The 14,395-nt window shown below is 51.3% G+C and overlaps 1 protein-coding gene across 1 annotated transcript; it reads left to right on the plus strand.

Moving 5' to 3' along the window:
• The first annotated feature begins 1,819 nt into the window (after window positions 1–1,819).
• On the plus strand, window positions 1,820–4,330 carry LOC101768288 (probable indole-3-acetic acid-amido synthetase GH3.1). Its single transcript, XM_004970151.2, has 3 exons — window positions 1,820–2,274; window positions 2,360–3,258; window positions 3,347–4,330. Exons 1-3 carry the CDS (start codon window positions 1,937–1,939, stop codon window positions 3,958–3,960), a joined length of 1,851 nt encoding a protein of 616 aa, XP_004970208.1. The 5' UTR covers window positions 1,820–1,936; the 3' UTR covers window positions 3,961–4,330.
• Window positions 4,331–14,395: the final 10,065 nt, after the last annotated feature.

Below are 14,395 nucleotides of genomic sequence, written 5' to 3' on the forward strand. Positions count from 1 at the left end.
CAGGAACGTACAGTACAGATGGCAAAGGAGTAGTGGGCACTAAATCAAAAGGCGATCAGATCAGAGTACAGCTGCACGGGCCAGGGCGTTGAAGGCGGGGGCTGCACGCCGGGAAACGATGCAGGTGCCGGCCTTTCTGCGAGCACGCAAGCCATGGAAGCAACTCGTCGTCGCCCACGCGCCGTGTCGGCCGCGCGGTGCCGGCGTGCGGGCGCGCACGGGGAAGCCCTTCGAGGCGCCCTTGCGGCTTGTCCAAGCTCGTCGCTTGCTGTTGATGCGTGCTGCAACTAGCTCCCGTAGTCCCGTGGCCACTGGCAGTCTTGCTGGTCAAGTACAATATTTCTTGGGGCAAGAGGTGAAGATCCCGATGCTATGTGAACTGTTGCTGAATCCTATCGAAAACCCCGCGCTTTTTGTTACTGCTGGAGGAAGCAAGAACGGCAGATTGACCTTCTTTATACTACTAGTAGTACTCAGTGAAGACTGAAAAGGTAAGTCAGTAAACGACGACCTTGTGTTTTCTTTATCTAGCATGACATGGTAAAGCACTAAAGCTTAATCGAGGAAAAACACAATTTTATCGGCCAAAAAATAAGACACACACGGCTAAAATTAAAGCGCGTTGCCTCCCATACTACTCCCTCCAGGGGATGATAGTGTTATTACCTTGATGAACAAAATTTTATCTTGGAGAGCGCCTCCATACCCAAGGCTACACAATGTTCAGTGACTATAAGGGTTCAAGAGTATATGTGCATATAAAACAGGGATTATGTTTTTCATATTTTGGAAAACGACAGCTTTAATTGACCAGCTTCACTTTTGTGCTCGTGGAGTTCGCACGTCCCAGTTCATCACTTCCCCTTTAATTATACAATTGAATTAAAAAATAAATAATTAAAACTATCGATTTGTCTAGTAATCACTCATTGTAGCAGTTTGTTTAGAAAAAACAGGTGCATGACTAAGGCAAGTTAGGAAGTTTACACAATCTCAGGTTGAGCCAAACAAGGAGATTATGCAATCCAGGTTGTAGACTACGCAAATTTCGTTGCAAGCCCGAAAAAAGGAATATTATGCTTGTACTAATATATTGGATTTTTTAGCTGAAAAAAATGCATATAATCAAACATGTAAAAATAGTGAGGATGAAATCAATATTGAATATGAAACTAAATATTCCTAATCAAAATTTAATATTTGTATAAAAAATAGTTAATACAAAAACATAATAATAATCTACTAAACACGGAAGGTTCTAGTCCTAGCCGAATATGTTACCATCATGACACAAATATCAATTGTCAAATAATGTTCAATAACTTGTTCCGACGCGAATATACTTTAATCCGACATTATAAAATATTTTTTTATAACATTTAGACGGCTGATGTACCAATTTAACAAATTATTTACACTAAAGTTAAGTATTTTATAAGTTCTCGGACCAATTTGTACCTACCTATCAAGTTATTGTACTAGATTGAGCATTTTACAAGTTGTTGGATCAATATGCCCCACATGATAAGTTATTGTACTGGATTGAGCATTTTACAAGTTATTGGAGTAATCTGCACCCACCTGACAAGTTGTTGTATGGTGGGTGTAATTTACTCAATATAAAACTACTAGTGAATCCAAGCACAACATTGCAATTATGCTTGGTACTAGTCTGGTGTCAGGAGTCAGCAGTAGTCAGTACTAACTGATGAGTAGGCCCAGCAGGAGACCCAGTAGCGGGAACTTGACTGCACTCCCCCTATCCTCTCTGTATATAAAGCCCCCGCACAACCACATTTCTCCCGCACACAAACACACGCCCACACTTGCCCAGTGGTTAAGCACCAAATCACACGCCTCGTGTCGACCAGCGAGCACCAAGCAGGCACGAGCTGCACTTGCTAGCTCGAACCCACGCCGTACGCACTGCAGTGCCATGCCGGAAGCACCGACCACCAAGACAACCCCGCCGGCCCGCGGCGGCTTCGCCCCCGGGGCGCACCGCGAGGCGCTCGAGTTCATCGAGCATGTCACGGCGAACGCCGGGCAGGTGCAGCGGCGCGTCCTCGCGGAGATACTGGCGCAGAACGCGCCGGCTGAGTACCTGCGCCGGCACGGCGTCTCCGGAGCCGCGGACGACGACGCCGTCGAAGCCTTCCGCCGCCTCGTCCCGCTCGTCACCTACGAGGGCCTCCAGCCGGACATACTCCGCATTGCCAACGGCGATACGTCGCCGATCCTCTCCAGCAAACCCATCTCCGAGTTCCTCACAAGGTATGCATCTATGATCTATCACACGACGCAGGCAGCCGACATGGGAACGTGTCCTGACGTTCGTGCAATTGATTGCGTGCACCAGCTCTGGCACGTCCGGAGGGGAGAGGAAGCTGATGCCGACCATCGCCGACGAGCTGGACAGGAGGTCGCTGCTGTACAGCCTGCAGATGCCGGTGATGAGCCAGTCGGTGCCCGGGCTCGACAAGGGCAAGGCCATGTACCTGCTGTTCGTGAAGGCGGAGTCGCGCACGCCGGGCGGGCTCGTGGCGCGGCCGGTGCTGACGAGCTACTACCGGAGCCGGCAGTTCCTGGAGCGGCCGCACGACCCCTACACCGACTACACGAGCCCCAACGAGGCGATCCTGTGCGTGGACTCGTACCAGAGCATGTACGCGCAGCTGCTCTGCGGCCTCGTCCACCGCGCCGACGTCCTGCGCGTGGGCGCCGTCTTCGCCTCGGGCTTCCTCCGCGCCATCCGCTTCCTCGAGAAGCACTGGCCGCGCCTGTGCCGCGACATCCGCACGGGCGCGCTCGACCCGGAGATCACCGACCGCGCCGTGCGCGACGCCGTCGGGAGGGTGCTCCGCGCCGACCCGGCGCTCGCCGGCGAGATCGAGGCCGAGTGCGGGAGAGCGTCGTGGGAGGGCATCATCCGGCGCCTGTGGCCCCGCACCAAGTACATCGACGTGATCGTGACCGGCGCCATGTCGCAGTACATCCCGACTCTCGAGTTCTACGGCGGCGGCCTGCCGCTCGCGTGCACCATGTACGCCTCCTCGGAGTGCTACTTCGGCCTCAACCTCAAGCCCATGTGCAAGCCAAGCGACGTCGCCTACACGCTCATCCCCACCATGTGCTACTTCGAGTTCCTTCCCCTCCGTTGCAGCAACGCCAAGGCCGAGCCGAGCCACCGCGACCTGGTCGACCTCGTCGATGTGAAGCTTGGGCACGAGTACGAGCTCGTGGTCACCACCTACTCCGGTATGTCTCGGGACATAACTTAGCTCCGATGGTCCAGCTAGACGAGCACTTGTGGATCGATCGTAACTTTTTTCTGTGACGGTGACAGGGTTGTGTCGGTATCGCGTGGGCGACGTGCTGAGAGTGGCGGGATTCAAGAACGAGGCGCCGATGTTCAGCTTCGTGAGGCGGCAGAACGTGGCGCTGAGCATCGACTCCGACAAGACCGACGAGACGGAGCTGCATGCGGCCGTGAGCGGCGCGGTGCAGCACCTGGCGCCGTTCGGAGCATCGCTGGTGGAGTACACGAGCTACGCGGACGCGGCGGCCATCCCGGGCCACTACGTGCTCTTCTGGGAGCTGCGCGCGGGCACCACGGCCGTGCCGGCGTCCGTGTTCGAGGACTGCTGCCTGTCGGTGGAGGAGGCACTCAACAGCGTGTACCGGCAGTGCCGGGCCTGCGACAGGTCCATCGGCCCACTCGAGATACGCGTCGTCTCCGAGGGCACCTTCGACAAGCTCATGGACTACGCCATCAGCCGCGGCGCGTCCATCAACCAGTACAAGGCGCCGCGGTGTGTGCGCCCCGGCCCGGTGGTCGAGCTGCTCGACGCGAGGGTGCAGGGCAGGTACTTCAGCCCCAAGTGCCCCAAGTGGAGCCCCGGGAACAAGCAATGGAACAACGCCAGGGCAGAGGTGATCAGCAACGGGGACGAAGCCTGATCGTGATGTAGTAGGGGGGCACTCCGATGATGTGGTACGATCTGAATTTTTAGAGGCGGCGAGGAGTAGTAGCTATGGGGATATGGGATGATCATGACTTAGGGTATCTACGATCATTTGATTTTTGGTTTCCTTTTCTCTTCATCTTTGTAATATGTCTCGTTTCTGTTTCAGGTCGTGTATTTTGCTATGCACTTAGTGCATGTCAATTACATATACTAAATTATTACTCTGTTATTAGTTAGTCATATATAGGGAATGGGCTTTAATTTGTGTGCAGTGTCAAACTGTGAGGATTGATCTCCAGTAATTTATGCACAAAGCAAAAGAGATTGTAGCAAAACAAGTACTTTTTTGCAGTTAGATTTCTACATTTGTAAATTCATGCAAAGTCTCCTGCCGCCCAGTACCATTGTTTGATAACGGGAAACATGGTCATGGAAATAGCACTGAGCACAGGACATTTTCACAGTTAATAAGACTTACAGGAGGAGTGCCCAGTTTTCAATTAACTAAAAAATACATCTTATTACTATTTTAAGTCATGTAATAGTCATCCGTCAGCACTAATGCATAATTATTAATAATGCAAATCTAAGCTACATATATTTTACAGTTTTAGGTGCCTGAAAGAAAAAAGGAACCAAAAAAGTGGAAAAGATGTTCATTCTTTTGACTTTTTGAGTCAGCAGGACTCTAGAAAAAAAAAACAGCCTATGTAGCTGCCTGAGTAAGTAGCTAGAATGAAGGATGCTGCACTAACTCCTTCCCTAAGCATAAAATACTAGTTAAGCTCAAGATCAACTCTTAAAGTTGGTAGCAAGTCCAAAAGATAAGTGTTTCCACATTTCTCATTTGCCATGGTCAAATCGGCCACGTCATTTAGCTTCTGATTGCAAGTATTTAAAAATTATTTTGGACTGGTAATTTATATTTCTCTAGCAGATAAATCATTGTTGTATAGTAGTGCACACACTACATAGTCCTCTTATTTTTTAATTTCCATGGACAGACTGATGCAATTAATTTTGCGTGTTGCTCTTTGCGTAAACTATTATAATCATCAGGATCCTAGGGCTCCTTCCAGTATATGAGCAAATAAACCGCCTTTTGTTTTGGCTTCACTTGTCCCACCAGAAAATACTGAAAAGAGTACCCAACCAAGCATCCCATGATCAGCAATTTTCGCTCCAGCTGATCGACTATCCATCATCTCCGGCAGACAGCTGAGAGACACGGCATAATAGTAGGAGCACTTTCCTGTATAGTAGCGCATAACTTTGCTGGATAAAATATCGTCCCCCTACAAAACGGCGTAGAATGGGAACAAGAACTCATTAAAATCTGGGTCATTATATGCTCTCAACCTCATGAAAGATCAGCTTGGACGTTAGGAGTGCCCGAGTAGTCCTGATCGTCTGGTGTGTCCATTCTCCATTGATGTCATTTCGCGATTGCGCTCGCTCCGATCCCCCCCCTTTGATTTTTCTTTGCCTGGCCACCTGCGATCATTGACAGGCTTGGATCACTGGAGGTGTCAGCAGCTCAGCGCAACCGATACGTAACGTACGTAGGACTACTGCTGGGCCTTCTGAAGTTGACAGCGATCGAGCACGGAGGGACAAAGTCTAACGAAAAGTCCGGCCGCGACCTTGTACTCTCCACTCTCCAGCACTATAGCGTAGTTGTCCGTGTCCCTTGTTCGAGCGAGAGAGAGCAACCCGCCGCTTTAGATGTGGACGTGGGCTGATCTTCCGCGAGCGTGGGGTTGGGGGTCACTCGTCTCTGGCTCTTTGCTGCGCACGGGGTACATGTCGTGTAAAGAGCGCAAAGCGCGCACGCTCCACATGTGTGCATCAGTAAGCGAAATCCCACAGATTTCAACGACTGGATCACCAGGCACGGTCACTCACACAGAGCGCAAGGTCACTTGAGAGAGAGCCGGCGATCGGCGGAACACAGGGCGGTAGGGGCAGGTAGCAAGCACCGGCCGGAACCGCACGACGAGCTCGCAGCAAACAAGCAGAAAAGCTGAGGCGTCCATGTGACCGGCACGGTACAAAGCGGACAGCGGCGGGGGCGCAGCTTTGGCGGTTGCGGGGGATCTCCAGCTCCGGCTGGGCGTGCGCGGCTGCTGGAACGGCGCTGGCACGGGGTTACGCTTACGCCTGTCGACTGTCGTGGTGCACTGGTGCTGGTGCCGGGCGGGGGACCGGGGAACGACCGTATAGGGAGGTACAGGCCGGACCCAACAGCGCTCTGTGCCCAACGTGCTGCTCCTGTGCACTGTGCGTCCAGCTGCCGGCCTATCATTGCTCGCTGGCTCCTCCTCATCCGGGCTCGTCGTCACGTCGTTTGACCCGGTCGTCGTCCCGCCGAGTCCTCCAGTCTCGTCACCACAACCATGCGGTCCAACTCGTCAACAACCAATCAAACCCATACGGTCTTGCACTCTTGCAATCCATGGCACTGAGCACTGTTAACCGCAATGGCTTGGGGCCTTGGGCGCTTGTCGCATTGCTCTGCTAGTCTGCTGCACCAAGAAATTCTTGATATGCTGGGGGTTCCTGATAAGATCCTACACAGAATACTCGGCGGGCAGTGGTTGGGGTTGGGTGGGTGTTAAAAGAAGCCGGGCACACGTGCAGCGGGGGGGACATGTAGGCCGCCCGCGTCCGCCCCATGCCACCACCGGTTAATGCAGGGGACGGGGACGGTGGCCGATGACGGGGGGCCAGCCTGGTGGCTGGTGCCCGTCTTGTCGCTGCCCGGCAGCCCCGCACACCCCTCGACGTGGCTCTCCCTCCGCTGCCCCGGCCGGCCCATCACTCATTCACTCCGTCCCTCGCCACACACCCCACGCCCACGCGCGCCGTCGTCGGCCGACGCGAAGGGCATGCGCGGCGTTCCCGGCTACCGCTGCCTCCTCCCGGCCGCGGCAGGCAGCCACCATGCATGCCTCCTGTGCGCCATTGATGGCCGGGCCTGGGCTACCAAAGGCATATTGCGACGCCGGATCGGTACACGGGGGGCAGGAAGTCAGAGCGCCATTGAATCCCTTGTCTGATAACGTTTGGTGCCATGCCAATGCCAGTGCCACCACCACTCCTGCTAGGCGAAGGCAAGCCACCCCGATCCGGCCGGGCCGGAGGGGGCCCCGTTTGATTCCCGGGCCGAGCAAGTACGCGCCAAAAAGGTTTCCTTTCTCCCTCCGCGCTAGCGATGGAGGGATCTAGTTGGACTGATAAATGGGCGGGGAAATCTGGTTGCCCCATTACTCGGCACAGCTAGCGATGGTTCGTGGCGGAGCCCCCCGTCGGATCGCTCAGGCGGGGGCATGGCACTGTGCGCGGACCGCGACGGCGCGACGTGGCTCAAGGCTTTTCGGAGGCCGGCGATCGCTGGTGCGCTGCACCTGCCCGTCGTGGGACGGCAACGAGGCCGGGGGACATTCCCATCTACCGGCGGGGTCGGCCGCCATCTGGTCGCTATCCTACCGCACGCACGCAGATGCGATGCCGGTGCAGTGTCCGGCGACTGTGGGCGGTTCAACCCTCCGCACGCCCTCTCGATCCAACTGTCGAGATCGGACACTGCTGTTTCGTGAGGCGCATGTGCACGAGGGAAACAGTGGCCGTGCTGGTTGTTGCAAGAAACGCCAGGCCCCTTTTTAGTTTTTCCCAGAGAGGAAATGGCTGGCGGAGGACCTTCTCTTTCTGCATTGTATCTTGTTTTTCAGAGAGCCCACTTGGGACTTCTTTTATTGGGCCCATGTATGCGATTTTTTTTGTGTTTGTTTTAGCCTTCTAGGTATCTAGGCCCAGTATTGGATGTTTGGGTATCACTTTCATCATGGGCTAGCCGCTAGCAAGAGAAAAGACCATAACTTCGGGAGACAACAAACCCTTCCTCTCGAAGCGTCCGTTCCCAGAAACAGTTGAGTGAGGCGATTCCGAGGCGATTTCTCGCTGCTTTTACTCGTCGTCGGTGGCCTTTTTGGTGCCGATGTGCTTGAGAACGGTGGTGGATTCGGTGGGTGATGCACATATCCCTTCTAACAGAGTAGTTCTAGTTAGACTAGGATTGGATTTCTTGCCTCTCGTCGGTAAGCTTTTGTCCCTTTGAGCTTCTCTACTATTGCTTTTGTTCGTGGTGAGCGAGTCCTGGTGGTGTCTGAGGTGCAAGTGGTGCTTGATGGTAATATTTTTTGCGGGGGTTTCAACATCAACGGGTATGTCATCAGTTTTATCTTCTGCGTCGGTATTTAGTTCCAATATGATTTTTTTGGTGTCGTTGGTGCCCACGATGCCAATGACAGTTCTGAACTTGTAAACCAGAAGACGGCAATGGATATGTGGAGAAGTTTTGGATGTGTTTTGACCCTTCAGAGTAGTTCTGGTCATATGAGAATTTTATCCCTTCGAAGTGGTTCAGATGATCTTGTTGTCGTCTGTGATTACTTTGTAAGGTTTGCTCTCCACCTGCTCATTTGTCTGAGCTGGTGTTCTTCAGTTACCCTTGCAGGATTGTCGCTTGTCGACTGGGTGTTGTCGGTGAGGTAACCGGCAACCGAACCCGGTGATTGCAAGGACTGTCCGGCGCGTTCAATGGAAAAATGGCACGTTTCTCGTGTGCTACTGATGGGCTTCGAAGATCTTTTCATTGATTGGGTTCCGGCCGTTAGTTTCATCTTGGGTTCTTCTTCATTGCGGGAGATGAAGAAGGCTCGGCTAGTGGCAATGACGGTTGGCAGCGGCGAGGATCGTTGGGTGCTCTTGTTATGGACTTCTATGTAATCTTTCTTTTCATCAGAGGCACCTGGTTGGATGTAAAAGTATTGTGATATGAAATCCAACCTTGTTTCTGGAAAAAAAAACTTCGGTGGGATGTAAAAGTACTGTGATAATGAAATCTAACCTTGTTTCTAAAAAAACTTCGGGAGACAACAACAACCTCAGTGGTGGTTACTGGTTAGTGCTGCCGTGCTACCACTTGTACAAGTCCTCTGAAAATTCAAGCAAAAATCAAGTGGATAGAACATGCAAGAACCTGTATGCATGCAAAATTTAAGCTTGAATACAAACTTTATCCATGGCTGAACAATTAGTTTTGCATGAACTTAAATGCTTATATGTTTTATCAGGTGCTACCATGATTTTACTTGATTGCTTCTTGCATAATTACAGATAATTGCATGATGTGTTCTTCATGCAACTTCGACATTATTATCAACCAATGTAGACATTTTTTTCTGAAGAAGCTTGTAACACGAGATGCTGCAGTACTTGTATGTTCTTATTGGCTCTTGAAGTTCATGGCAAGCACCAATTGAGAAATTTTCCGTAAGCCTTTCATGAAGTATATAATGCCTGAAAGGCCAGCATCTAATGCATGACCGGATTTTTTGGGTTCACCCAAATGTAAAGTAAAACAAAGTTTTTGCAGTTGAGTTGATCAGATCAATCCAAGATTCCAAGTTGCCAATGGTTAACCGAAATACACGAGAAAACGGACCATGGTCTTTTAACCCACCCTTTCATTCATCAAATTGCCAAGCTCTGTCAAGATTCCTCAAATGATAAAATCATACAGTGAAAGTGTGCACATGAATTAGATGACTATTGTACCCCACGTATTACAATCAAAACTAGCGAGGTGGCTCGCGCAAATAGCGCGGGTAGCTAGATTTTTTTTTTCATGCTAACATTTAGGCTCAAGAATTCCATTGGAGAGAGCATCCTGTTCCGAGGATTTTTTTTTACTTTACAAATGTTCAAATAGTTCTCTTTTTGTTTGTTCATTACCATTTTTCTTTTCTGAATGGTCTTGACCAAATCGTCATTTTTATCATTGTATTTTGTGCCATGAAACATGAATCCGTGAAAAAAATACCTTTTATAGAAATATAGCTAATTTATTTGTCTTGTAATAATGTGAATTTATATCAGAGAGTTTTAATTCGTGTAAAGAGAATACCTTTGTCGCTAGAGTTTTAATTTATTTGCATACTGTAGGCCCTGTCTCCGGGCCTCTCATGTTTGTTGGGGGCGATGTCGTCAAAGAAATTCTTTTGTTCAATATGATTTTTTTGTAAATAAATATTTTCCGTAAGACATCAAGATGCTCTTCAGGTCATATACGATCTCTTGTGTTACATTGCTATTTTTCTTGTGGAGTTCATCTACAAGATGAAGCCTCAGTTTCAACCTTTGATATTCTTTGTCTCAAGATGAGCTTACTGTGACGGTCTCGGACAAAAATCCTTCGTGTCAATCCTAATCCGAGCCCCTGATCACCTGTCTTAGTTTTCCAAGCCTAAGTGTTCAACCTCCAGATCTTCCGACCCCTGCGATCCGACCCCTCGCCGTGGTCTCCCCAGTTCCGACCCCGCCGACCCCCAACCCACCGTCGGATCTTCCTAAGCCATTCCGCAGCAACGTTCTCCAATTCGAGCAGTGGACCACCGAGACTGACCGGTGGGCCACGAGATCTGTTTCCCCAGATCTCCCGCGACAGGCGCACTCGAGTTGCATGCCCGCTTCAGTTTTCCCCAGCCGCGTGGCTCAACTCCTCCGACGCCCGCCGCTCCGCCTCGTCTTCGGCACGCGACCGGATGGATTCTCGCGCCCCTTTCCCCAATCGCAGCGGAAGCCCCTCTGCAACCCTTTCTGCAGCGCCTCGCCGCCCGCGCCCATCATCACATCGCCAGATCCCGGCCGCAGAGCCCGATGCCGCCTGTCTTTTCCGTCACCTCGCCACAGTCGCGCCGCCCCGGTCTTCGCTACACGACGATTCCTCCTCCGCCAACCCAGACCGCGGCAGCGACAGCTCCTTTTTCCGCCCTGTCAGAAGCCGCCCCGACAATCTGTTGCTCCGCGCTCGCCCGCGCGCCCGCAGCCGCCTATCTTCTCACCTGTGCGCCCTCGATCCTAGCGTCGTTTTCCCGGTCACTTCCATCAGATCCACCGCACGACGACGCTCACATCCGCCAAATCTCAACCACTGGCAAACCCGCGCCTGCGCCGCCCTGACGCCAGTGCCCAATGACCGCCGGCGTCATCCCCGAAGTCCTGCTCCACCACCCTCGTCGCTCAATCGCCGCCCGGGCAAAGCACTCCATCGCTTCTTCCCCGGCCTTCACGCCGCTCCCCTTCTCACTCCCGCGCTGCTATAAAAGGGAATGCGCAAGCCCCGCCGGAGTTTTCCCTTGCCCTAGCTGCCATCTCTCTTGCTCCCTGTTCGAACTCACAGCGCCACCACCTAAGTCTGAGGAACTCTCCTCTCTGCTCAAGCACCATCGCTTTTCTCCAATCCACCAGCCACTGCTTTCAGTGCTGCCCAAGAGTTTGTTTGTGATCCACAAGAAGCACCGCCGTCGCCGGACATTCTCGTCGCCGTCCCAAGCCCTCAGTTCTTCCGCCCAAGCCTCCTCTGTAAGACGAAGGTAGGCTGCCGACCCCTGTTCGCTTCGTCCGACCCCTCTTATCCGCCCGACCCCGGTTCCGTCTCGCCCGACCCTGTCTGTTCCGCCGACCCTTCTCCGCCTCGCCCGAGGGCTCGGCTGTATCTTTTCCTTTGAACCGAGGGTGTATGTGCAAAACTTGGGGACCTTTCAGCGTTGAGTCTGAGGACCCCCAGTACATCAAACCCTCTAGATTAAGGGTCAGATCATAAGTTCCTTCCCTCCGACCCTTACCTCGTGATCTCCATCAACTCCATTGAACCTCCCCACCCTCCTATAACTTGTCGCAAGTTTTTGGGCTCAAACTTGCAAGTGTTGCTGTTGAAATAACCGTCTATACTAACCAATGCATTGCATTCGTGTAGAGCTACGTCTCGCCGACGGCTACTACGAGCTGCACCCGGCGCCAGAAGGCGGAGCTGTAGCCGAGCTCCTGCCCCCAGAAGCCGAAGCCGCCCAAGCAGAAGAGCAGTTTCCTTCCTTCTCGCTTGAAGGCAAGCCCCGGATGCATGAATCCCCCTATGTTTTACCAAACTTGCGCATGCCCTCTTTAACATGCTTGTGCATTTACGTATAGGAGTTGTTTGGAACCATAGATGCATGACTTAGCTCCCCTGATCTGAACACTAGCTGTTGGACCAAGTAGATGCTTTGCTTAAATAGGAAACGGTAAAAGCCGAGTGATTTCCTGTCACTCGCGAGTTGTAGGAGTTGGTTGCTCCTCTTCTGTTACAACTATAAGGACGATGGACGGGGCAGGGTTTGAGGTAACTTTTTGGTGGTCGGATGATCGCCCCGTCTATCTATGAAACTTGCTAAGGCCCGACAGTGGTGGTGTTCGTGATCACGTGTTTGAAAGTACTAATCTCATACCTAGTATGGGATGGGGAAGCCTAGTACCTGATTGAACTAGGGCGTGGCTTATACCCCTGCTGTCCCTGGAACGAGGTTCCCATGGTGCATCATGTGGGTGCAAGTGCGGTCACAGTACGGTAGAGACCGGGACTGTGGAGCATTGCATGTCAAGGGAAGTTTGGACCTGACACGCGCCTGGGAATTGATGGGGACGGCCGACACAGGAAGCGGCCCTTGTGGTGCGCGGATGTCGTGAGATTAGGTTCGCCATGCATGGTTAAGAAACTCGAATCGATTCGTCTGCCTCTCACAGTTTGAGACTGCTTGATCGCTATGTCACCCTGAGTAAATAAGGAATCTGATGATGACATGGTTTTGTTGATGATATATATACCTTTGGTTGGTTCTATGATTGCTTAGAATAGGGTGCAAACTTAGACCGGATAATGAACTTAGAATCGGAGCTAAAACTTGAAAGTAGGTTTACATCTAGCGCTTTTGGCAAACAAACCCCTCAGCCAAAAAGCCTTGCATGTCTAGAAGAGGTAGTTTAGCGCGCTCCCTGTCGGTTAAGTCTTGTTGAGCTTAGTAGCTCAGCCTTGTTGTGGCTCTTCTTTTTCAGGTGAAGTTGCTGCCTCTGAGCCTCCTTCTGCTGGCACTTGGCCGCCCCAACTCCCTCCGGGTTGGACAGTTGAGTGGGATCCCTCCTCGGACGGCGAGGAGCGGGATCACTGATGTCCCGGTTGGCCTCACCAGGGATGTCCGACCCCGACGAAGTAGCTTCCGCTTGTTGTTTTATCTTCTGTGATTTTTCTTTCAAACCTTGTAAACTCTGATGATGTTTTATAACCAAACTAGATGGTTAAATTGCTTAATTTAGTGGACTTGCTGTATTCTCTGGAACCGCTCACCTTCGTGTGGGTTCGCTATTCGGTCCTGTTCAAGTGGTTAAATCGGATGAAATCCGACGACCCTTCGTGTTTACTTGGTTAAGGCATGAGTGTCGCATATCAGGCGGCTTAATCATGTTTAATCAAGCAAATCTGAAGTGGATTCGCCACACTTACTTGACCCAAAATCACCATTGCACTATGTAAAAAGTTACCTACCCTTGTTGATACTATCTTAAAATAGGTTTTACATCTGATTCCTCTCGTTCACTCAAACAAATCTGTAGTTGCCCTTCCCATGTCGATCAATTGCAACACCCTTCATTGCCTCAATGTTTGTAAAGATAGAGGTGCTACTGTCGAACTGTGCCTATCTACCCATTGTGCTGCAGCCGTCGGCCATATCTTGCCCATCCATCTCTGCATGGGAACCCACAAAATTGGTTGTCCTACTTGTGAGAACTTTTTGATCCTATTAATTGTCCTCCATCCATTGACATGCCATTGAGACACTACTGATTAAAGTTGTCTCCCTGCCTCCATTGGGAGGAACATTTGCTTCATTGCAATGTCATGAGTTCCTATTCCAGTGGTGGCGGCGGCATTAGGAAGTATTTGATGCTTTCGAGCTCTGTCGTGCTACCTTTTGACAAAGCCATCAAATCACATGCTAGGAGATCAGCAATGCTGCCACTCTAGCACTAGGTACCATCGGATGCCGACCACACATCACCGTGAACAACCAACCCACTCCAAACTGAGCAACTTGCCAACCTGAAGTTGGCGATATTCAAGTTGTTATCATTTAGTACAATTTTCTTATGTTTTGGAACATAGAGTTGAAGATTTTGGATCCAATTATTCGACTAAAACCGTTTGGCCATGTCTCCTCCACCATTGCATACGACGATCAGAGATGTCATTCGCGTCCACAACAGCCTTGAGCCAAGCCGTGCCAAAGGTTCACTCATGCCATGCTGGATCCATACTTGACAATGGAGGTACTAGGCAGGATCAAAGATCCATGGTAGACGGAGGGGTGTCATGGTGATGTAAGGAAAGGAATGACTGCTGGATTAGGGGACCCTAATTTTCTCAGCTTCTCGCAGGTCGATCCTTCCGTCTGTTTTCTAGTTGTCTACTATCTACCATTTGCATCGATGATACCAAGCCTCTGATCAATTTCATCGTGATGATGAGTCGTTGTGTCTCTATCTCTCTATACACT

Source organism: Setaria italica, chromosome V, assembly GCF_000263155.2.
Source record: "Setaria italica strain Yugu1 chromosome V, Setaria_italica_v2.0, whole genome shotgun sequence".
Taxonomy (NCBI): Eukaryota; Viridiplantae; Streptophyta; class Magnoliopsida; order Poales; family Poaceae; genus Setaria; species Setaria italica.